Here is a 22735-nt window from a genome sequence, read left to right as displayed (position 1 = left end):
ACAAACAAATTTTTAATCAGGAAAAAGGAGTTGAGGATTATCAGATCAGCCAATATCTCACAATGTCAGAGCAGACTCAATGGGCTGAATGGTCTACCTCTCATGGTTTTCTGGCTTAAAATTCAATGGGATCAGCACAAATTCAGGCCAACAGGATTTATGTATCACGTACTGAGATCACAGTTCACAGTCTCTCATACTTGTTCAAAAACTGGTTGGAAAAAAAAGTTTTGTACTAAAAAAAACCCTACCTTGTTAGTTTTTACAGATTACTGTATTTCAGTCAGCCTGTCCAGACAGGTTGTGACACATCTGTGGGGCAGATGGGACTTTGACTTGAATCCATACCTTCTGGCTCAGAAGCAGGGACACAACAGCCCTGTCTTATTTTTGATATGCTTGGAGTAGAGCCAAAGATTTCTTCAATTCTGCCAATCTAATGAGAAAGCATCGTCCTCTAATTTGCTAAACATTTTGCCTGTTTGCAGAAATTTGACCTCAAGATTTCAAAAGACATAAAGCTTCAGAAAAATTCTGAGTTGGTGAGAAGGAAATAGTTTTATTGTCATATAATGGTTCTTTGTTATTTCCTCCCATTCACTGAGAATCTCGTGCAATACCTACTTGTATTATGAAAAATAATATTGTCTAATCAAAAAGAAAATGGACCTATGTCAAAGCAGTTTTTAAAAATAAAAATTAGATGAACATTTTATTAATGGAAATGAGAGAGACACTTTGAAGCATTTGTCAAGAGAAGAATGTTGACAGCAATGGTTTTTGCATTAAAATATTGTTAAACAATGCTTAAATTTTGACAGGAACAAGGTGGAATGATGGCACTGACGGAGGTTTATTGCTTGACAAACCGAGCTCGAGGGATGGAGGTAATGGTACAACAGTTGATAGCTTTCTAATGTTCACATGAGTTTAAGACCGATCAAATTAAACTTCTCAGTGTAAAGGGAACAGATTAAAACTGGTTTTAGCATGAGTATTAATATTCACAGTAAATTGATTGCAGACTTTTAGTCCTTCTGGGGCTGTTTTAAGTGCATTTATGGGACTGAAGTGTGGCAAATGACTGGGGAGAGAGAGAAAGAATAAAGGTTTCAGGTCAATAACCTTTTGTCAGAGCTGGTTAAAGATGCAATTGGTATTAGGTAAGTACAGAGGCAGGGAAAATGCGAAAGACAAAAGAAGAGGTCTAAGATAGAGTGGAAGTCAGAACAGCAAATATGAGTAAGGATGTGAAAAGCAATGAAGTGGACAAGGTAAGAACGAAGCAGAAATCCCTTTGGAAGGAAGAGCAGTGCACATTTCTTGAAGATAAATGGCAGTGAATTAAACACCAGTAGAAAGCAAATCACTGGTAATCTGAAAACAAGAAAGGCGTTGTGCTCAACAGGAATCTGTTTATCTATTTTAAAATCCTCATTTGCTCTCTTAGCATCGACCCAATTGCACAGCTTACTGTTTGTTTTTATGTGTTTTTTTAAAAAAATTCTGTTGAAAGTCATCAATTTGAATCATTAGCTTTGTTCATCTATTTGTAGATGCTGCCTGATCTGCTGAGTAGTTCTAGCACTGTTTGTATTTCAGACTTCCAGCAATTTCAGTATTTTGCTTCAGTGAGGACTGGTATTAAGAGGATATTCTAATCTGATAACTTGATGGTAGACATAGTTTCATTTCTCCACGCTACTCTTGTACTTGGTCAGCTGACAGTGTGTTTAAATTGTAAAAGACATCATGTGGAACTTCCACCATCTGGAGGAAGTCAGTGTAGGTTTGTACTGTACTTGGTTAATTAAATAGGAAAACTGTTCAAACCAGGAACATAAAGTGCCAAGTTAAATTATTCAAACATCAGTGACTATTTTCTGAGTTCAAAATTTGCACTTCTTTTGTGTTTTGATTTTTCTGTCTTACCTCAAAGAAAAGGTAATGCAGAGGTGTTTGTTAACCTTTTTTTAAGTCAGTCTTCACTATTTGTAGTAATTAATTTACAGAAAAACTTTTCTTTTCTAACAGCTTCTCTCACCGGAAGATTTAGTGAATGCTTGCAAAATGTTTGAGGCCCTGAATCTACCAATGAGGTGAGTAGGCAAACAAGACTTATCTTCGCTCACCTTGTCATAATGTTGTTTGGAGGGATATATGGTTTCTAATTTTATAACAAGTTTTCTGATTCTTGCAACAGACGTCAAATTGAGTGAACATGATTTCTCACATACATATTTTGCACACTGTTTTCTGTCACAGCTCCTGCATAAAGTATTATCTTGAAGTAGGGACTGCTTTTTGAACAGTGGAATTCACTAGGGACACTTTTATAAATCTATTGGAAAGCGATTGAAACAACATAAGCATTCTGTTCTTGTGCTGTAGATCATTGTAACAATTTCACACTGCTGAAAAATGAAAATTATTGGCAGCAAATACTTTAAATCTTGTGGGGATTGAAAAAGGTAATGGCAGAAATGCCACAATTAGGAGCAGACCATGGTTGAGGAAACATTGGGATAGAAAATGTCCTCCTCAGACCAGGTGCAACAGAGGAATCGCAAGGACAAAGTAACGCTCTCACAGGAGGTGGATTGAGAAAAAGTATTATCGAGGAACTTGGTAGGCTAATACGTATTTCTTGACAGCCTATTCCTGGAAATGGAGGTAGGTTGAAAAAGGAACGTTGGAAATTGATAATGTCAAGGGAGGCGTGGAAACTGGGAACAAAGTTTGGTGCTATTCTCTGGTTTGGAATAAGAACAAGAAGCACTAACAACAATGCAGTCATCATCAGTTTCAAAGTTGAAGGGATGATGGGGTTTGTTGCAGATGGGGTAAAGTGATGATGGAATGCAGATGGAAGCAGAATGAAAAAGGTGTTCTTACTTCTAGTCACTATACAAAAACTCTATCTGGATGTTTGTTAAAATGAGTTTTGTAATAGAATAGTTTGTTGACACTGGTGAGTCTTGCACAGCTTGAGTGAGGGCTGCATGGAAGCAAACATTCACAGACGCAAAAGGAGGAACAAAATGGTCAATGAATCGTTGGTATGGTAAATAGCTATAGAGATTTTTTATTTTTTACAAGTTTATATGGCAAACATAGTGACTTGTAGTCATTTCTAAACACAAAAGTATGTTTCAGTTAATAGAGATAATTTTATTTTTCCTGCAGATTACGTATCTTTGATAGTGGAGTGATGGTAGTTCAGCTACAGTCACACAGTGAGGACGAAATGATTGCTTCAGCCGTGGAGACAGTAAGAAATTTTCCTTTTAACGATCAACAAAGTAATATTTGAATAGTCTCTGTAATTAACTACAAGGTAACTGGGCAGTAATCTGTTGAGAAATGAACAACTGCATGAAACCAAACTAATTACATGAATTGTGCCATATAATAAACGAACACAGAACAATACAGCACAGGAACAGGCCCTTCGGCCCTCCAATCACACACCCTCATATCTTGCCCTTCCATACTAAAGCTTTCTTCACTTACAGGAACCATATCCCTCTATTCCCTTCCTATTCATGTATTTGTTGGTGCTTCTTGAATGCTGCTATTGAGTTTGCTTCCACCACCTCCTCTGGAAATGCATTCCAGGCCCTTTGTGTGAAAAAGTTGCCTCGTTCATCTCTTTTAAACTAACCGCCCCCCACCAAATCTTATGCTGTGACCCCTAGTAATTGACTCCTCCACCCTGGGAGAGAGGCTCGTACTTTCCACTCTTCCAATGCCATTCACAATCTTATTAACTTCTATCAGGCTTCTCCTCAACTTCCTGTATTCCAGTGCAAACAAACCCAGTCTATCCAACCTTTCTTCATAGCTAAACTCCCCCATACCAAGCAACATCCTGATAAATCTTTTCTGTAACCTCTCCAAAGCATTCTCAACCTTCTGGTAGTGTGGTGATCAGAATTGTACACAAAATTCCAAGTATGGCCTAACTAAAGTTCTATAAAATTGCAGCATAACTTGTCTATCCTTATACCCAATACCCCTACCAATGAAGGAAAGCATGCCATAGGCCTTTTTTACTACCTTATCTACCTACGCTGCCACCTTCAGTGATCTGTGGACCTGCATACCCAGATCCCTCTGCATATCAACACTCCTAAGGGTTGACCATTCATTGTATAATTTCCACTGTACTTGACCTTTCAAAATGCGTCACCTCACATTTGTCTGGATTAAACTGTGTGCCATTTTTCTGCCCATGCCTCCAGCTGACCTATATCGTGTTGTGTCAGCTGACAACTTACTAATTAGTCCTGCTATGTTTTCCTCCAGATCATTCATGTAGATCATGATCAACAGAGGTCCCAGCACTTATCTCTGTGGAATGCCATTAGTCACAGCCCTCCATTCCGAAAAGAATCCTTCTACCCCTCCCTATATTAATTACAGTAGTGTCACTAAAATGCATGAAAGATAGTGTTGGTCTGAACCTATATGCAGGGCTTTAAGCGTTTGCCTCGGATGGTATTTTAAAAATGGGAAATAATTGAGTTTGCTGCACATGTGGACACAGGGTACAACATTGAGTTCTACTGACGGCAATGGAGCCGACTTTTGGATGTTGAGTATACGATACTGGCAGGTACTCCCATTATCTAAGCCAAATTTCTATCTGCCAAAAATTTATAGAGCACCAGGTTTTTAAAGTGTACTTCTTCATGTTATAAGCCTTCTATTCTATATGTCTGACCCCACCTTGAAAGGTGAGCATGCAAATTGCACAAGATCAGTTGCCCCCCCCCCCCCCCCCAAGAAGTAACAGGTAAAATGTGAAGGTAATTGTTATTTACAGTTGCTCCTTTCTAGTGGAAATGTTTGTTTTTGTGAATGTTCTCCCCTGACATGGTCAATACTGGAAACTTTGACCATGAGCTGTCAGAGCAGATGTAGGCTGTTCGGCCCATTGAGCCCGCTCTGCTTATCAATCAGATCATGTCTCCCTGATAATTCTCAACTTCACTTCATTTCCCCATAATCCTTGATTCCCTTACTGTTAATCTCAACCTTGAATAACTTAACACTGCAGCCTAGACAACCCACTGTCGTAGTGTTCCACAGATTCATTACCTTCTGAGAGAAAATGTGTTAAATGGGCGACATCTTACTCATAAAGTAATGGCATCTGGTTCTAGGTGCTCCCACAGAAGGAAACAGTCTCTTCAGATTTACCCTCTCAAGTTCCCTAAGATTCTTATATATTTCAGTAAGGTCTCCTCTCATTCTCCTCAATTCCAAAGAGTAAGGAATTCATAGAATTATTGAATCACTACAGTGTGGAAACAGGCCCTTCAGCTCAACAAGTCCACACTGACCCTCTGAAGAGTAACTCACCCAGACCCATTCCCATATCCTGTTATCCTATATCTACTCATGACTAATGCACCTAACTTATACATCCCTGAACACTATGGGTATTTTAGCATGGCCAGTTCACCTAACCTGTACATCTTTGGATTGTGGGGAGAATGTGCAAACTCCAAACAGTCAGTCGCCCGAGCTTGGAATCAAACCCGGATCCCTGGCGCCATGAGGCAGCAATGCTAACCACTGAGTCATCGTGCCCAAGCTACTCAGTCTGACCTTAGTACACAATCCCTCCATAGCTGGGATCAGTCTAGTGAAACTTGCCTGGACTGCCTCCAATGCCAGTATATCTTTCTGGAGATAAGGGGACGAGAACTGTTCAGTGTTCATCTGTGGTCTGACCAGTGCCTCATATAGTTTAAGTAAAACCAACATTCCATTTACCTTGCCTATGGCCTGCTGAACTTAAATGTCAGCTTTTTGAGCATCATATTATGACCTCCAAATCCCTCTGACCTATAGCTTTCTGCAGTCTTTCCCCCCTTTAAACAATATTTAGCTCTTCTATTCTTTATACCAAAGTGCATAACTCCGAGTAGTGCCAGTGGAAGGTTCAGAGAGAAGGAGGTGTTCATAGATTGTGTTCATGAGAATTCCTTATAGCAGTACGTGTCCAGTCCAACAAGATGAGTCACTAGACCTGATTTTTGGGTATGAGGTGGGCCAAGTAGATAAAGTGTCAATGGGGAAATATCTGGAGGATAGTCATATAAAATAAAATAAAGACCTGGGGACTCTGAAGGTCTGAAACAAAATCAGAAATTGTTGGAGACATTCAGCAGGTCTGGCGGCATCTGTGGAGAGAAAGCAGAGTCGAAGTTTCAAGTTCAGTGACTCTTATTCAGATGGAGGGGACAATGATCATTGTATCATAAGGTTTAGGATGATAGTGAAAAATGACATTGATCAATCCAGGGTAAGAATAATCAACTGGCAAACAGCCAATTTCAATGGGGCTAGAACAGATCTGGGTCAAACGGATTGAAACCAAATGTGACAGGAAAAGCAGTAGCTAAATAATAAAGGTAGCACCTTCTATATTCAGTTTGGTTCTCATTTGTGTTTACAACCTGACAGCTGTCATAAGTGCACTTTTTCTTCTTTAGCTTAATATTTATTCTTATCAGTTTGGGTGGAAATCAAGAATAGGAAGGGAAAAAGTTGCCTATCGGCCCCCGAAGAGTTGTCTTTCTGTAGGACAAAGTATAGATGGTAGAATAATGTAAGAAGGGCAGGGCAGCTATCGTGTGATTTCTATATGTGCATTTTGACTGGACAAATCAAATTGGCAAAGGTAAAATGCAAGACAGTTTTGTAGAGTGCAGCAAGGACTGTTTCTTAGACCAATACATTGCGGAACCTACATAAGAACAGACTATTTTAGATCTACTAATGTGTAATTAGGTAGATTTAATGCGATCTCGTTAAGAATCATCTAGATGGTTACAAAATACGAAATTCGATTTGAGGAAGAGCGACTTGGGTCCTAACCTATGTCTTCAGCTTAAATAGAGGCAATTACAGAAGAATAAAGAAAGAGTTGCCTAAACCAGGCTGGGAAAATAAACTGAGGGGTATATCAGTGGATGAGGATTGGCAGATATTTAAGTAGGTACTTCATAACGCTCAGCAAAAAAGTTATTCAGATCAAAAAGAATGAGCCACCTGTGGTGTCCAAAAGTGATCAAGGAGAATATCCAGTCAAAAACTAAGGCATAGAAAGCAGCAAAAACTAGTGGGATGCCAGAGGACTCTGAATGTTTTTGCAAAAACAGCAGCAGATGAGAAAAATACTAATAAAGAGAGAGAAAATTTATTATGAAAGTAAATTAGCAAGCAATATATAAGCAGCAAGAGCTTTTACAGATACATAAAAACAGTGTAAATAAATGAAGTGGATGTTTGGAGAATATAACTGTGAATTGATGATGGGGTGCAAGGAAATGGTAGATAATTTAAACCAATAATTACATCAGCTCTTAAGGTGGAGGACACTAAATATCCCAAAGGTAACATAAGCAGGGAGGAAAGGTTTAATAGAAGTCTCTATCATAAAGGACAAAGTATTTGACAAACTAATGGGACAGAAGGAGAACAGGATTGCTAGGGCTGATGGCATGCAGGACGTGGTTGCAGAGACAGTGGGAAGCATGGGTGGAAATATTTTAGAACTTTGTGGATTCTGGGAGGGCTTCCAGTGGATTGGTGAACTGCTAATGTGATACCACTGTTCAAGAAGGGAGGTGACAGAAAGCCGGAAATTAAATATCAGTTAGCTTACTGTCTGAAATTGAGAAATACGCTAGTGTCCATTTTTAAGGGAAGATTGTGGGGATTTAGAAAAGCTTAACTCTGTCAAACAGAGTCAATATAGTTTTGTGCCAGAATAATCATATTTGGCAAATTTACTGGAGTTCTTTTGATAATATAACATGCAGAGCTGATAATGGGGACCCAGTAGTGTAATGTGTTTGGATTTCCTCAATACATTCGATAAGATGCCATTAAAAGCTTATTGCACAAGATTGGAGCTTATGGTTTTGGGGGTAATTTAATAGCGTAGATTGGCAATTGGTTAATATAAAAGATAGAGTCAAGATTATGTATCGTTCTTAGGTTGGAAATGTGTAACTTGTGGAGTGTCACAAGGATCAATCTTAGGGTCTCAATTGTTTACTATTTATATTAATGACTTGGAGGAAATGGCAGTGCGTAATGTATCCAGACTTACTGATGATACAAAGCAGATGGGAGAGCACGTTATGCTAAGGACATATGAAGAATCTGCAAGGGGATATTATATAAGTTGAATGAGTGGGCAAATACTTGGTAGATGGAGATTAATGTAGGAAAGTGTGTAGGAATCATGCACTTTGGTCGGAAGAATCAAAAGTTTGTCTGTTATATAAATAGAGATACACTCCAAAACAAAATGGCACAGAATGATCTAGTTGTTCTTGTGCATGAAACACAAAAACCTAGCATGCACGTGCAGCAAGCAATTCAAAAGGGAAATGGAATTTGTAGCTTTTATTGCTAGGTGGATGGGTGAACAAAGATTCCTGATGAAGGGTTCCTGCCCGAAACATCGATTTTCCTGCTCTTTGGATGTTGCCTGACCTGCTCTGCTTTTCCAGCACCACTTTAATCTTGACTTTGGAAACAAGGAAGTCTTGTTATAGCTGTACAGGGATTGGTGAGGCTGCAGCTCTAGTACTTTGCACAGTTTTGGTCCCTATACTTATGAAGGGATGTACTGAAAATGGGGGCCATTCAAAGGAGAAGCATTGGGCTGATTCAAGGGGTGAAAGGATTGACTTATAAAGTACACTTAAACAGCTTATGCCTTTATACATTAAAGTGAGGAGAGAGCTTCCTAAAACATACAAAATTCTGAGCGGGCTTACAGATTAGATTATTGAGAAGATTATTCCATCAGTGGTAGAATCTCAAACTAAGGGATCTAATTAGAGAATAAAGGAACTATCATTTAAAATTGAGATGCAAAGAAATTTCTTCTCCCCAAGGATGGCGAATGTCTGGAATTCTCTACCCCAGAGCCTTGTGGAGACAAGATATCTGAAAGCATTTAAAGAAGAGGTAGATAAATTTTTGATTGAGAGTTGAGAGCTATGAGATGATCTGATAAAATGTTAAGACAAGCTGACAGGGTGAAATGACCCACACCTGCGCCTATTTCTCATGTTCATATATAGAGAACTGTTTGTGCTGCACGCATAGCACGTCCACTAAACCACCAGAGTATAAGTTTTCAGGCTGTGTTTATACTACCCAGCCAACAAGTTGTCTATCAAATCCATGGATATTTTTCTTATCTTTCTGTACACAGGTATCAGAAAAAGGTTTTGTTAGTTCTGAAGAGTATGCTAAGCTTGTGGGAATTTCCGTACTTCTGGCCAAAGAAAGGTAAGTAATTATGATGAAATGCTCAGTTGTATGATTCTATCAGGCATTATTACACACACTTATTGTTTTTTCCACCCAGGCTACTACTAGCAGAGAAAGTTGGCCACCTGTGTCGTGATGACTCTGTTGAAAGCTTGCGATTTTACCCAAATTTGTTTCTGACGCAAGACTGAAAATTCACCTGTGAAAATCTGTTTGGTACTTTCTTTGGAACACTATGACTAAGTTGCATGTGATGTATCACAGAATTACTGGATGACCATTAACTGCAGGATGTTGTGCATTAAAATTCAGGCTTCACAACAAGTGTATGGTAGAAAAATTCCACCCATGATGATGAAAACGAGATCAGAACACCACTACAAGTGTGTACAGGGCTTAAGCAAAAGCCCTGGACTGAACTATTTGAGTTGAATAGAACTGATTGAATTATTTTGTCACATTGAACAACTGGTTTCCTTCTGGATTTAAACCTGATGAAAGCGCACTAAAGGAACTGAATTAAAATCTGTAGTCTAAAATCTCCTCAACTTTGAATTCTTAGCTTGAGATATAATCATTTTTGTCGATGATGTTGTTATTATAATGGAACCTTTTTTCAGGTTCCAACAGTAACATATGTCAAGGATTGCTTCAATTTTATTATATCAAAAATCTACTGTGACAATATTTTTAGATATTTTTCAGTTCTCAATCGTCACTAAAGTACTATTTTGCCTTCACTGTTTTCAATTTCTTTCAGATTTATATTTTGAGTTGTTTAATTCTGACTTGTTCAGTTTTGGTTTTCTCCATCTGTTTATTGTTTTTTGCTCTTCATCTCGTGATGCATTTCCCTTTTAGATGTGTTTTATTTTGCTGCTGCTTTCAATGTTGTACTTTTTAGAATATGTAATAAAGTGAAGGTCAAGAAACAGTCAGAAAGAAAAAGAGTTGGCAGGCTCAATTGGAAGACTATGGGAGAAATGTTTCAGATATTCATAATCAAAGAAATGAAAGGACACAAGACAAAAAGGAAATGCTATGCAGTAGTTAAGTCAAGCTAAAGCACTGGGGCCTGGGAGGGAATGGCAGAAGAAAGGGGAACAGATACAGAAATAAAATGTGGTCTGGATTCTGTCAAAGAGAGGTTTAGATACAGCAAAGGATCTGTTGAATCTCCAAAATCCTGTGTCAATGTCATTGTTCAACCTGTGCTCAATTAAAAACAATATATAATTTGGTTGTAGCTCTAGAACATGTGAATTAAGCATTCAATTTGGCAGGCTATGGATGTAAAAGATGGAATGAACACAAGAACAAAATATTTTTTGGTCAGTTTCAGATTGGTTAGTTATGATATCTCAATGACTTACTGTCTAATTTGTAATTGTTTGGTGCCTCATTTGAAATTACTGGTTGCCTGATTAGGATGTTGTGGATTTGATATTGTTCCTGTACTATTTAACTAATGATTAGAAACAAGATTCAAAATGCCATATGGAGATGGGCCAGCAAGTTATTTGAGCCGAAGGCTAAACATGTGAGTGTGGCCAACCAAGGTGGGCTTTAAGAGGATTGGTAGATAAATTTTATAAAATTGATAGCCCAATTAGAGCAGGATTACTACATCATGCATGATAGACTAAGACAGACATATTTAACTTGCAACCTTATGCTCACTTGTAATCCCACCCCCACCACTGAGAACTTGCAATCAGTCCTAAAACTCAGGAAATTCTGATTTTTTTTTATTGAATTTTTTTCACTGTTTCAATTTTGTAGGCCTAAATATTTGGAAGATGTTTTATTTGTGAACTTGAGATATATCCTAATTAATGGGACATGAGTAGCTGATGAGTTTCCCTGACACATATTAAGTCACCTTAGTTAAATTTAATTACTTACTGAAGTAGGGTTATTTTATGAAAGTGTGCTATTCGCAGAGGGTCTTGCCTGCTTGCAAGGAAATTAGGGGTTATGCTGTCCATGATTTTCCCAAACAAGTGAACAGTGACAGTGGGAAATTTGCATGTGCTTCTCTCTGGCTTTGCCACCATATGCGGTATGAAGTCAAATTTGAACCTATTATATAAACGGTATCCTCTTACACTCCCAGATTATTGTGTTGCATTATATTTATTGCAGAAAAACTGATGTTATGTGCAGCAATTTAGATGTATCTGTTTTAGTGATAAACATTTATTATGTTCTAGTGTGGGGGGAGGAATGACTAAAATTACAGAATAGTGAATGGGAGAGAGGGGAGGGTTACCTTAGAAACATAAAATAAAAATGAACATTTACCTCCTTTTTCTTGTTTGCGTGTTAATTCTGCACTTTTTAAAATTCTTGTCTGGGGGAGTTCCCAACTGAAGCATTAAAGATCCGAGCTCAAATCCACCCAGAAAATTACATCAATAATCAAATAAAAACTGATACAATTACTCTGTACTCCAAGCATCTTTGACACTGGTTCATGCCACCAAATTTGGAGATATAGGCAGCATTTATAAAAATCTTAGTTGCAGTTTTATTTTAAGTAATAGTCGCAGATTAAAACTATTAAATCTACTTACATTGGTCCTTTCATGAGGAGCTAAGTTATTAAAGAATTAAAGAGAAGCAAAAATTTACACAAGCAAAACAAATCGTCATTTTTAGTGTCTACAAAAAGTAGTTCATTTCTGTAACAAACCTGCACAGGTGTTTAAGCATTTGGGTTCTGTAATGATGAAAGCAGTTCTCATCTGTGCACATTTGGTAGTGTCTCCTTGTATTTTTCATTGAATGTTGGGACATGCTGCAATTATGTGCTAGGGAGTATAGTTGTCGGAGCTGTAATCTGTTTGAACAGATGATGAGTGCAAAGCTAGGAAAAACTGATTCGAAATGTATAAGTCTCAAATGAGACTATCAAACAACCTTTCCACATACAAATTCATAGCTATGTAAACTCCGATTAAAAGTAATTTGTGTTGCTCTAATTAAATATTTTGGGGGAAAAAAACCTGATTAAATATGTTAGGAACAGAAATTAAAAGTTCTCATGATAAGTCTAAACAGAAAACTTGACCAGAGCAGAGTAGACCAACTGATCCACAATTTGGTTCTATCAAAGTATTGTGCAAGCATCATTTAACATCAGCCCAAGTCTTCTCCAGATCATTCTGTCAGAGAGGCAGGAAGTCAGTGGAAAGGTTCTCCAACCAATTTAAGAAAGGGTGACAGAAAAATCCCCATTCCCAAAGGTAAACAAATTCCAGGAGACTGAAATTTCTGACATTGCTTGCTAGATTTATCCTGCCAATTTCCTATAATTTGAAAGGACTCATCCAGCTTCCTTATCAAGGCACATAGCACATCCCTGCATGCTGCATATTCCACCAATCAATTTGAGATTTTTCTGACATTCTATGAGAAGGGCTGCATCCTATCGTTTAAACTAATGTTTAAGCGTTTCTTGTATTTACAATGAAGCCTTCCTACTCACTGTCTATGCTAAGTTAGTCACCTTCCTGTACCGTAATGATTTTGTCTGCCATTTAAAGATTACAAACTTATCTCCTTAGGTCAGAATGTCAGCCCGCTGAAATTTAATACTTGTGTGCAAGTTGCCAGCTTACAACAGTTGGATTTGTTTTTTTTTCAAGTATTTATATATATAGACTTGCCTCTGAATTTGATGGCTCTGAATTTGAAGTTCCATTCTGGAGACTTGCATGCAAAGTCTTGGTACCATTCCAGTGCAGTATTGAGAGCATGCTGCACTGTAAATGTTTTTGTGTTACAGATTAGACTGTGTCCCTCAGGTGGACTACACTGACCAAGAGTACAGTGGTTTGTCCTGGTTTTCTCACCAAATGATGAGCATAACTACCTTCTAAACAGTTGACTTTAGTTCCATTCCCAACTATTGCAAGTTATGAATTTCAGATAGGCTGAATGACTAACCTCTGCTCTTATGTTTTATCGGAGTGCAAATTGGCTGCTGTGTTTCCAACATTAAAACAATGATTACAGTTCACAAAGTACTCAACTCGAAAGCGGTCTAGGATGTCCTGAGGCTGTGAAAAATGCTCAAGGAATATGTGAACTTTTGTCATTAACATGGAGAATTAAAGTTTTAAAAGGAGGTTTAAGAAGACATATCAGATAATAGAAATTCTATTTTTCCTTATTCCGTTTATCACATGTTGTAATAGCATTTGGACTCTCAGCCCCTTAGAATGATGGAATGTAGTATTATGCCTGTGATTCTTAGACAACTAAATCCCTAATCACAACCATGTTTATGCTGAATGTGCCAGAAGGCATTCTGCCTTGTGGGGGAATAGAGGTAGTCATTACTGAGCTGCTTGTGAGGACTGGAGAGACTGAGCTTCTGGGAAAGATTAACTCAAAAAAGGAATGTTTTGATCCTTCTATAAAAAGTAAAAGTTCCCATGTAGTTTCCATATTTAGATATAATTAGAAATCTGGAAAGCGCAGAAAATCAGTATTTTAATACAATACCCATCTTTGTGGTATATGTTTTTTGTGGTCTATATTTTAATGAGAAGTCAAATGGACAATTTTGTTTTGCAAATGCTATTCATAACAAGCCCTGAAATGCTTTGTGTCTGGAGAGATCAGCAGGGCAAGGAAGCATGTTGATGGTTTTTACTGCTCTTCTGTGATGAAGATAGAAATAAGAAGGAATGCTTGCTTCAACAAACCAGTAATTTATCAGAATCGACTGTCTTAAAAAGCTCTTCTCAAAGAATTCTAATTGGTTGCTAAAATTGGAATCCGATTCTCAATCACAGATCTACCAGCATCAGCAGTGGGGAAAATATTGAATTTCTTGGACATTTTCAGCAAGTGACCATTGGGATTAGATTTTATAAATTTACTTTTTGCTTGATGGAGTTCCTGCTTTTGCTAATTATAACAGAACCGTGGTTGTATATGAAATGGTTATGAATCATTTTTCACTTGAAAGTACAGTTTTGCTACAAACCTTTTGTTTTCCTTCATTCTCCCCCGCAGACCTGTTTCTGTTTAAGTTAAAATAAATGCATAAATAGCTATGATAAATAAAATACCAGCCATCAAGGACTAAATAAATCTTTAAATATTTAAGTAAAATTTTAATATGTATCTCTTTGCAGTGTCTGTCATGGTAACTGTGCCATTGATTTCATTTCTGAGACCACTTAATGATCTAAATCAAATAAAGCGCAAACACATCTGAACAACTACATGGCAAAACAAGGAGTGTACCTTCATTTTTGGTAACATTCACAAACAATTGTTTTTCATTGTTCATGGGATGTTGGCTTCATTGACTCTGCAAGTGTGTTTCCCAGCCAGTGCTTATAACGGATCCACAGACATTATAAAGCACAGGACATGCTTTACTGTATAAGTCCTAGAATTTCGTAGACACAATATTTATGTGCTGGTCCTGTTCAGATTTTGTTCAATGGTAATCGCCAGGTTGTTGATGCTGGTGGAGTTCAGCATTAGTAATTTGATTGGATGTCAAAGAGAGATGGTTAGATTCTATCTTGTTGTGATGGCAATTGTCTAGTGCAATTGCTACTTGGCAGTTGTCAGGCCATGCCTGGACATTGTTCAAGTTTTGTTGAGAATGAACATAGATGGCTTCAGTTTCTGAGGAATCACAAGTCATGTTGGATATTGTGCACTCACCCATGTGTCAGATCTTATGCTGGAGGGAAGCAAGTTAATGAAGTGGTTGAAGATACTTAGATCTAGGACACCAGCTTATGGAACCATTTCAGTGACCTATGTGACTGAGATGATTGACCTCCCAACAACAACAGCCATCTTTTTTGTGTGTTAGATCGGATTCCAATCAAAGGAGAGTTTTCCCTCTGCTTCTCATTGACTCCAGTTTTGTTGGAGCTCATTGATGCTTTACTCGGTAAACTGTTACCTTCATGTCAAGGATAGTCACTCTTGCCTCACCTTTGGAGTTCAACTCTTCAGTCTGTGTTTGGGCAAAAGCTGCCAAGTGGCCATAACAGCCTGAACTGAGCATCAATTAGCAAGCTCAACAGGTTCCATTTAGCAATGTCTATGACTCCCTCCATTACGTTTGCTGATGTTTGAGAATAGACTGATAGGGAAATAATTTATTTCATTGGAATTGTCCTGTATTTTCGTGAAGTGAATATACCGGAACACCTTTCTACATTGTCTGGTCAGCACAAATGGTGTAAATGAATTGGAACAGGTTCGTTATGGGTGCAATTAGTTCTGGATTGCAGGTCTTCAGTGCTATTGTAGAAATGTGGTCAGGGACCATAGTCAATGTAGTGCCTTAGCTATTTCTTGATATCACTGAGCAAATCAGAGAAGAATAGAATAGATCATTCAACCAAAATGAGATCGTGGCTGATCTGTTATTCCTCAGCTTCACACACCTGCATTTTCATTATGATCCCTCATTCGCTTACTCATTAAAACATTTATTTATCTCAATCTTGAATATACTTAATGACCCAACTTCAAAAACCCTGTATGGTAAAGAATTTTACAGATTGACTTTAGATAAATACGAGGTGCTGCATTTTGCGAAAACAAATCTTAGCAAGACTTATACACTTAATGGTATGGTCCTAGGGAGTGTTGCTGAACAAAGAGACCGTGGAGTGCAGGTTCATAGCTCCTTGAAAGTGGAGTCGCAGTAGATAGGATAGTGAAGAAGGTGTTTGGTATAGAGTCATAGAGATGTACAACATGGAAACAGACCCTTCAATCCAACCCATCCAGGCCGACCCGATATCCCATCCCAATCTAGTCCCACCTGCCAGGACCTGGTCTATATCCCTCCAAACCCTTCCTATTCATATACCCATCCAAATGCCTCTTAAATGTTGCAATTGTACCAGCCTCCACCACATCCTCTGGCAGCTCATTCCACACACGTACCACCCTCTGCATGAGAAAGTTGCCCCTTAGGTCTCAATTATATCGTTCCCCTCTCACCCTAAACCTATGCCCTCTAGTTCTGGACTCCCCGATCCCAGGAAAAGACTTTGCCTATTTTTCCTGTCTATGCCCCTCATAATTTTGTAAACCTCTATAAGGTCACCCCTCAGCCTCCAACGATCCAGGGAAAACAGCCCCAGCCTGTTCAGCCTCTCCCTGTAGCTCAGATCCTCCAACCCTGGCAACATCCTTGTAAATCTTTTCTGAACCCTTTCAACTTTCACAACATCTTTCCAATAGCAAGGAGAGCAGAATTGCACGCAATATTCCAACAGTGGCCTAACCAATGTCCTGTACAGCCGCAACATGACCTCCCAACTCCTGTACTCAATACTCTGACCAATAAAGGAAAGCATACCAAATGCCGCCTTCACTATCCTATCTACCTGTGACTCCACTTTCAAGGAGCTATGAACCTGCACTCCAAGGTCTTTTTTCAGCAACACCCCCAGGACCTTACCATTAAGTGTATAAGTCCTGCTAAGGTTTGCTTTCCCAAAATGCAGTACCTCGCATTTATCTGAATTAAACTCCATCTGCCACTTCTTAGCTCATTGGCTCATCTAGTCCAGATCCTGTTGTAATCTGAGGTAACCCTCTTCGCTGTCCACTACGCCTCCAATTTTGGTGACATCTGCAAACTTACTAACTGTACCTCTTATGCTCGCATCCAAATCATTTATGTAAATGACAAAAAGTAGAGGGCCCAGCATCGATCCTTGTGGCACTCCACTGGTCACAGGTCTCCAGTTTGAAAAACAACCCTCCACCACCACCCTCTGTCTTTTACCTTTGAGCCAGTTCTGTATCCAAATGACTAGTTCTCCTAGTATTCCATGAGATCTAACCTTGCTAATCAGTCTCCAGTGGGGAACCTTGTCAAACGTCTTACTGAAGTCCATATAGATCACATCTACTGCTCTGTCCTCATCAATCTTCTTTGTTACTTCAAAAAAACTCAAGTTTGTGAGACATGATTTCCCACTCACAAAGCCATGTTGTCTATCTCTAATCAGTCCTTGCCTTTCCAAATACATGTACATCCTGTCCCTTAGGATTCCCTCCAACAACTTGCCCACCACCAAGGTCAGGCTCACCGGTCTATAGTTCCCTGGCTTGTCTTTACCGCCCTTCTTAAACAGTGGCGCCATGTTTGCCAACCTCCAGTCTTCTGGCACCTCACCTGTGACTATTGATGATACAAATATCTCAGCAAGAGGCCCAGCAATCACTTCTCTAGCTTCCCACAGAGTTCTCGGGTACACCTGATCAGGTCCTGGGGATTTATCCGTTTCAAGACATCCAGCACTTCCTCTTCTGTAATCTGGACATTTTACAAGATGTCACCATCTATTTCCCTCCAGTCTATATCTTCCATATCCTTTTCCACAGTAAATACTGATGGAAAATATTTATTTAGTATGCTTTCCTTTATTGGTCAGAGTATTGAGTACAGGAGTTGGGAGGTCATGTTGTGGCTGTACAGGACATTGGTTAGGCCACTGTTGGAATATTGTGTGCAAATCTGGTCTCCTTCCTATCGGAAAGATGTTGTGAGACTTGAAAGTGTTCAGAAAAGATTTACAAGGATGTTGCCAGGGTTGGAGGATTTGAGCTATAAAGAGAGGCTGAACAGGCTGGGGCTGTTTTCCCTGGATCGTTGGAGGCTGAGGGGTGACCTTATAGAGGTTTACAAAATTATGAGGTGTATGGATAGGGTAAATAGACAAAGTCTTTTCTCTGGGGTTGGGGAATCCAGAACTAAAGGACATAATTTTAGGGTGAGAAGGGAAAGATATAAAAGAGATCTATGGAGCAACATTTTCACACACACGGTGGTATGTGTATGAAATGAGTTGCCAGAGGAAGTGGTGGAGACTGGTACAATTGCAACATTTAAGAGGCATTTGGATGGGTATATGAATAGGAAGGGTTTGGAGGGATATGGGCTGGGTGCTGGCAAGTTGGACTAGATTGGGTTGGGATATCTTGTTGGCATGGACGGGTTGGACCGAAGGGTCTGTTTCCGTGCTGTATATCTCTATCACTCTATGACTACCGTCTTATTCTGGGACTGTGCCCTCTGGTCTGACACTCTCACAAGGGAGAACAACCCTCTTGACCCCCTTAGTGTCTTATATGTTTCAATGAGATCCCCTCTCATTCAGCTAAACTCCAATTAGCAAAAGACCAATCTACACAATCTCTCTTTATGTCAGTTCCTCCATATCCGCGATCAGCCTAATGAACTCCCTCTGGACTACCTCCAATGCCAATATATCATTCCTCAGAGAAGGGGACCAGAACTGTTCAGTGTTCCAGATTTGGTCTGGCTGATATCCTGCATCATTTTAGCTATACCTCCTTATTTTTATACTCTATTTCATTTGAAAATAAAGGCCAACACTTCATTTGCTTTCCTTACTACCTGTTAAACTTGAATGCTAGCTTTCTGTGATTCATGCATGAGAATCCATCGATCACTCCGTGCTGCAGCTTCTGGAAATATTTCCCCATTTAAATAATATTCAATTCTTCCATTCCTCCTGCCATAATGCATTACTTCACATTTTAGAATGTTATATTTCATCTGCCTATTTGTGTATTTACCTACCCATTTAACCTGCCTAAATCCCTCAGCAACACCTTGTGTCATATTCATCTCTTGACTTCCCATCATTTTTGTGTCACCTTTAAATTTGGAGATAACATATCACTGTGTCATCCAAATCAGTAATGTATAATGTAAACGATTGTGACCCTAACATCAATGCCTATGGCATTTCATCAGTTACAGATCACCATCCTAAAAATGTCTCCTTTATCCCAACTCTCCATCCTCTATTAGTTAGCCAGTCCTCTATCTATGCTAACATATTACCTCCAACATCGTGCATCTTATCAATTGATTTGCCTATACCTACCCTGCTTTTTACTTTCTCAAAAACTATAATAAATTTGTCAGGTGTGATTTCCCTTCAAGAAGCCATGCTCCTGGATTATATAAAAAGGGTTTCTAAATGCTTTGCTGTTGGATCCTGTATAATAGACACTAACATTTTTCTAACAGGTAGTAAGCTAATGGGCCTGTTGTCTGTTTTTATCTCCCTCTCCTTTTAAACGAGGGTGTTGCATCGGCAGTTTTTTCAATCCCCTGAGACTTTTCCAAAATCTAAGGATCCTTGGAAGATTGTCCTTGACATCAAGGCTGTATTTGATCGAGTGTGGCATCACGGAGCCTGAGCAAAACTGGAATCAATGAGTATCAGGTTGCAAACTCTCCACTGGCTGAATTCATAAAGGAAGGACATAGGACGATGGTCATGGCTTTTGGAAGTCAAGTCATCTCAGATCCAGGACATCTCTGCAGGAGTTCCTCAGGGTAGTGTCCTCAGTCCAACCATATTCAGCTGCTTCATCAATAACCTTCCCTCCATCATAAGGTCAGAAGGGGTGGGATGTTCGCTGATAATTGCACAATAGTGAGCACCATTGATGACTCCTCAGATACTGAAGCAGTCCATCCTCAAATGAATAAGATCTGGACAATACTGAGCCCTGGGCTGATAAGTGGCAAGTAACATTCACACCACACAAATGCTAAGTGATGACCATCACCATTAAGAGACAATCTAACCACAGTCCCTTGATATTTAATGGTGTTACCATCACTGAATTCCCCCACTATCAACATCCTGATGTGCTGGGCTCTGCCAGATTAAGGGTAGGGACATTTGTGACCTGTTAGTTGTTTAATTGTGCACCACCATTCGTGGGCTGGATGTGACAGGATTATAGAGCTCAGAGCTGATATATTGATTGTGGGATCACTTAGTCCTGTTTGCAAGCAATCCTATCTTGTAACTTTGCAAGTTGAAAGCTCATATTTAGGTTTAGCTGGTGCTTTTCCTACTATGCCCTCTGAACTCTTCATTGAACCAGGGTTGGTCACCTGGCTGGATGGTAATGGCAGGGTGGAGATATGCTGAACTTATAGATTGTGGTTAAGTACAGTTCTGCTGCCACAAACCGCTTATCGATGCCCAGCTGTAAGTTGCTGCATCTATTTGCAATCTATCCCATTTAGCATGGTGGTAATGCCACATAATAGGATGGATGGTACTGTCACTATGAAGCAGAAGCTTGTCTCTACAAGGACTGTGACAAATGACTCTGTCATCACTATCAATACTGACAGATACATCTGTAATGCGTGAGGACATGGTCATATGGGGGTTTTCCTCTTGTTGATTCCTCCAACTATGAGCTTTAGGATGCAGCCACCTCAATCAGTAATGATGCTACTTAGCCATTCTTGGTGATGGGCATTGAAGTGCCCACCCAGAGTTCCTTGCCAACCCCAGTTAGTGTTCAACATGGAACAGTTCTGCTTCATCAGCTGAATTTGGGTGGTAGGTGATAATCAATGGGAGATTTCCTTGCCCATATTTGACTTGATGTCATGAAGTTTAGAGTCAATGTTGAGAACTCAAAGGTCACCTTGTTCCTCAGTATGTATCCCATCTCTCCTGGGATGGGATGTACCATAGGATGGTGGTGTCTGGGATGATCTCTGTAAGGTATAGTTTCATGAATATCATTATGTCAGGCTATTGCTTGACTAGTTTGTGGGATGTACTTCTCAGTTTTGTCATAAGCCCTGAGATGTTTGATGATGATATTGCATGGTCAATGGGAGTGGGGCATGCCATTGTGTTTCAGCTCCTGTCCCACCACTTCTCCCCAGTTTCCCTCCCTTGCTTAGAAGTTGTTACTATCTCTAAGTACTATCAACTCTGACAAAGGGACATTAACCTGGGAACAATAGTTTTGCTTTACACTCCAGAGTTGCTGTGTATTTCCATCAGGTTCTACTTTCATATCAGAGTTCCAGAATCGTCAGCACTCTCATCCTAACTAGAATCTTATTGGATATAAACCAAGTTTACTCATTCTTACTTGACAAAGCCAACAGCAATGGATACAAAAGCAGAAGTATATTATTTTTATTGATCATTCTTAATTACTTCACTTTAAGTTTGGGTAAATAATTATTCCTCAACTGTTGCTCTTTATAATACCAATGCAACAGATTTTACAAATACCAAATACTTTAAGAATGGTTTTGGATTGGTACCTTTTGTTTTTAACAGACTCTAGCTCTGTGTTTTGTGCTCCCAATCTCTCCCTTCTTATCTGAAAGTAATGGCTTAAACATATCAGCACACTGTTAGGAGCAGGAGTTGACTACTATTGGGCCCCTCAAGTCGACTCTGCCATTCGATATGACTCTGGTTGATTTGACTGTGGTCCTGACCCTGCTTTCTTGGCTGCTGCCTCCCCCACTCCACAATACCTTTTTGATTTCCTTCTTGGTCAAGAATCTATCTACCTCAGCCTGAAAAATATTCAATGATCCTGCCTCCACCCACTCTCTGGGGAAGAGAGTTCCACAGACTCATGTTTCTGAATAGAACATCTCATCAATTTAAATGGGAGATCTCTAATTTTCAATCTGGGCCTCCACTTCTAGTCTCTCCCACAAGGGATCCTTTCAGTATCCACGCTTTGCCAAGACCCCTCAGGATGTTGCATGATCCAATTAATTTGAAGTATGATTCATGGGCATGTGTACTTTGTCAATTTGACTTTTTTAAAAAATAAGCAAATTCAGTTACTAGATATTGTTGCCCTATCTGACTGCAGTACAGGCAGGTCCTTACTTTAAAGCCATCCTTGGACTCTTTAAGCAGAAGTTACTGAGAATATCTAGAAAGAAGCCGAACCCTACCTAAGGATAGTGAAGCTGCTTTTACTGCAATCATCATTCTGGCTAACAGGACAGCTTGAGTCTTGAACATTATTGCTTGTGTAGGTGGGTTCTGCATATTGTACAAGTACTCACATTGGGGAAATAATGCACATTTTCTTAATCAGAGTTTAAGTCCTTGTTATTGTGTTGAACTGATGTTCTTGCTGTGTGCCAAGGACTGCAATAATCCACAGGAGAATGGAAGCTATGATTTAAAAATCTTTATTTGTTGCCAGCAATCCAAAACTTTGTTGCTGAGCATTTTGTCCAGTGAGTACACAGCCTATTTTCAACATACACAAAACTGCAGCTAAGGAATATGAAAGGTAACTTCGCCAGAATTAAAATAAAGCAATCAACAATGTTTCAGTGAAAATCAATGTCTTCTTTGTATCTAGATTGGAAGGGGGAAAAGTGGGCACTCTGCATCACAGAAATTCTGCAATTATCATTCACTACTCCAGAGTTATCACAGAGTTCAGATGGAGTCTCTGCCTTTAAATCTCTGTTACCATCAGCCTTCTTAAGCCATTTCCCTGTCCATCCACTCTTCCCTCCAACAATAAGCAGAAGTTCTTTGCAACTAAAATTGAAATTTGTCTCTGCTGCATCTCT

General features: G+C 39.2%; 1 protein-coding gene across 1 annotated transcript in view; it reads left to right on the top strand.

The window, feature by feature from the left end:
• vps36 (vacuolar protein sorting 36 homolog) overlaps window positions 1–10047 on the top strand; it is a 56262-nt gene extending 46215 nt beyond the window's left edge. Inside the window, exons 10-14 of the mRNA XM_060826804.1 lie at window positions 822–887; window positions 2035–2099; window positions 3187–3271; window positions 9251–9327; window positions 9407–10047. Of these exons, the coding sequence (XP_060682787.1) occupies window positions 822–887; window positions 2035–2099; window positions 3187–3271; window positions 9251–9327; window positions 9407–9500 (387 nt within the window). The 3' untranslated portion in view covers window positions 9501–10047. The remainder of the gene's footprint in view (window positions 1–821; window positions 888–2034; window positions 2100–3186; window positions 3272–9250; window positions 9328–9406) is intronic.
• Window positions 10048–22735: the final 12688 nt, after the last annotated feature.

This window comes from Hemiscyllium ocellatum, chromosome 6 (genome assembly GCF_020745735.1).
Source record: "Hemiscyllium ocellatum isolate sHemOce1 chromosome 6, sHemOce1.pat.X.cur, whole genome shotgun sequence".
In the NCBI taxonomy this organism is placed as follows: domain Eukaryota; kingdom Metazoa; phylum Chordata; class Chondrichthyes; order Orectolobiformes; family Hemiscylliidae; genus Hemiscyllium; species Hemiscyllium ocellatum.
This window is presented reverse-complemented; position numbering and strand designations above follow the sequence as displayed.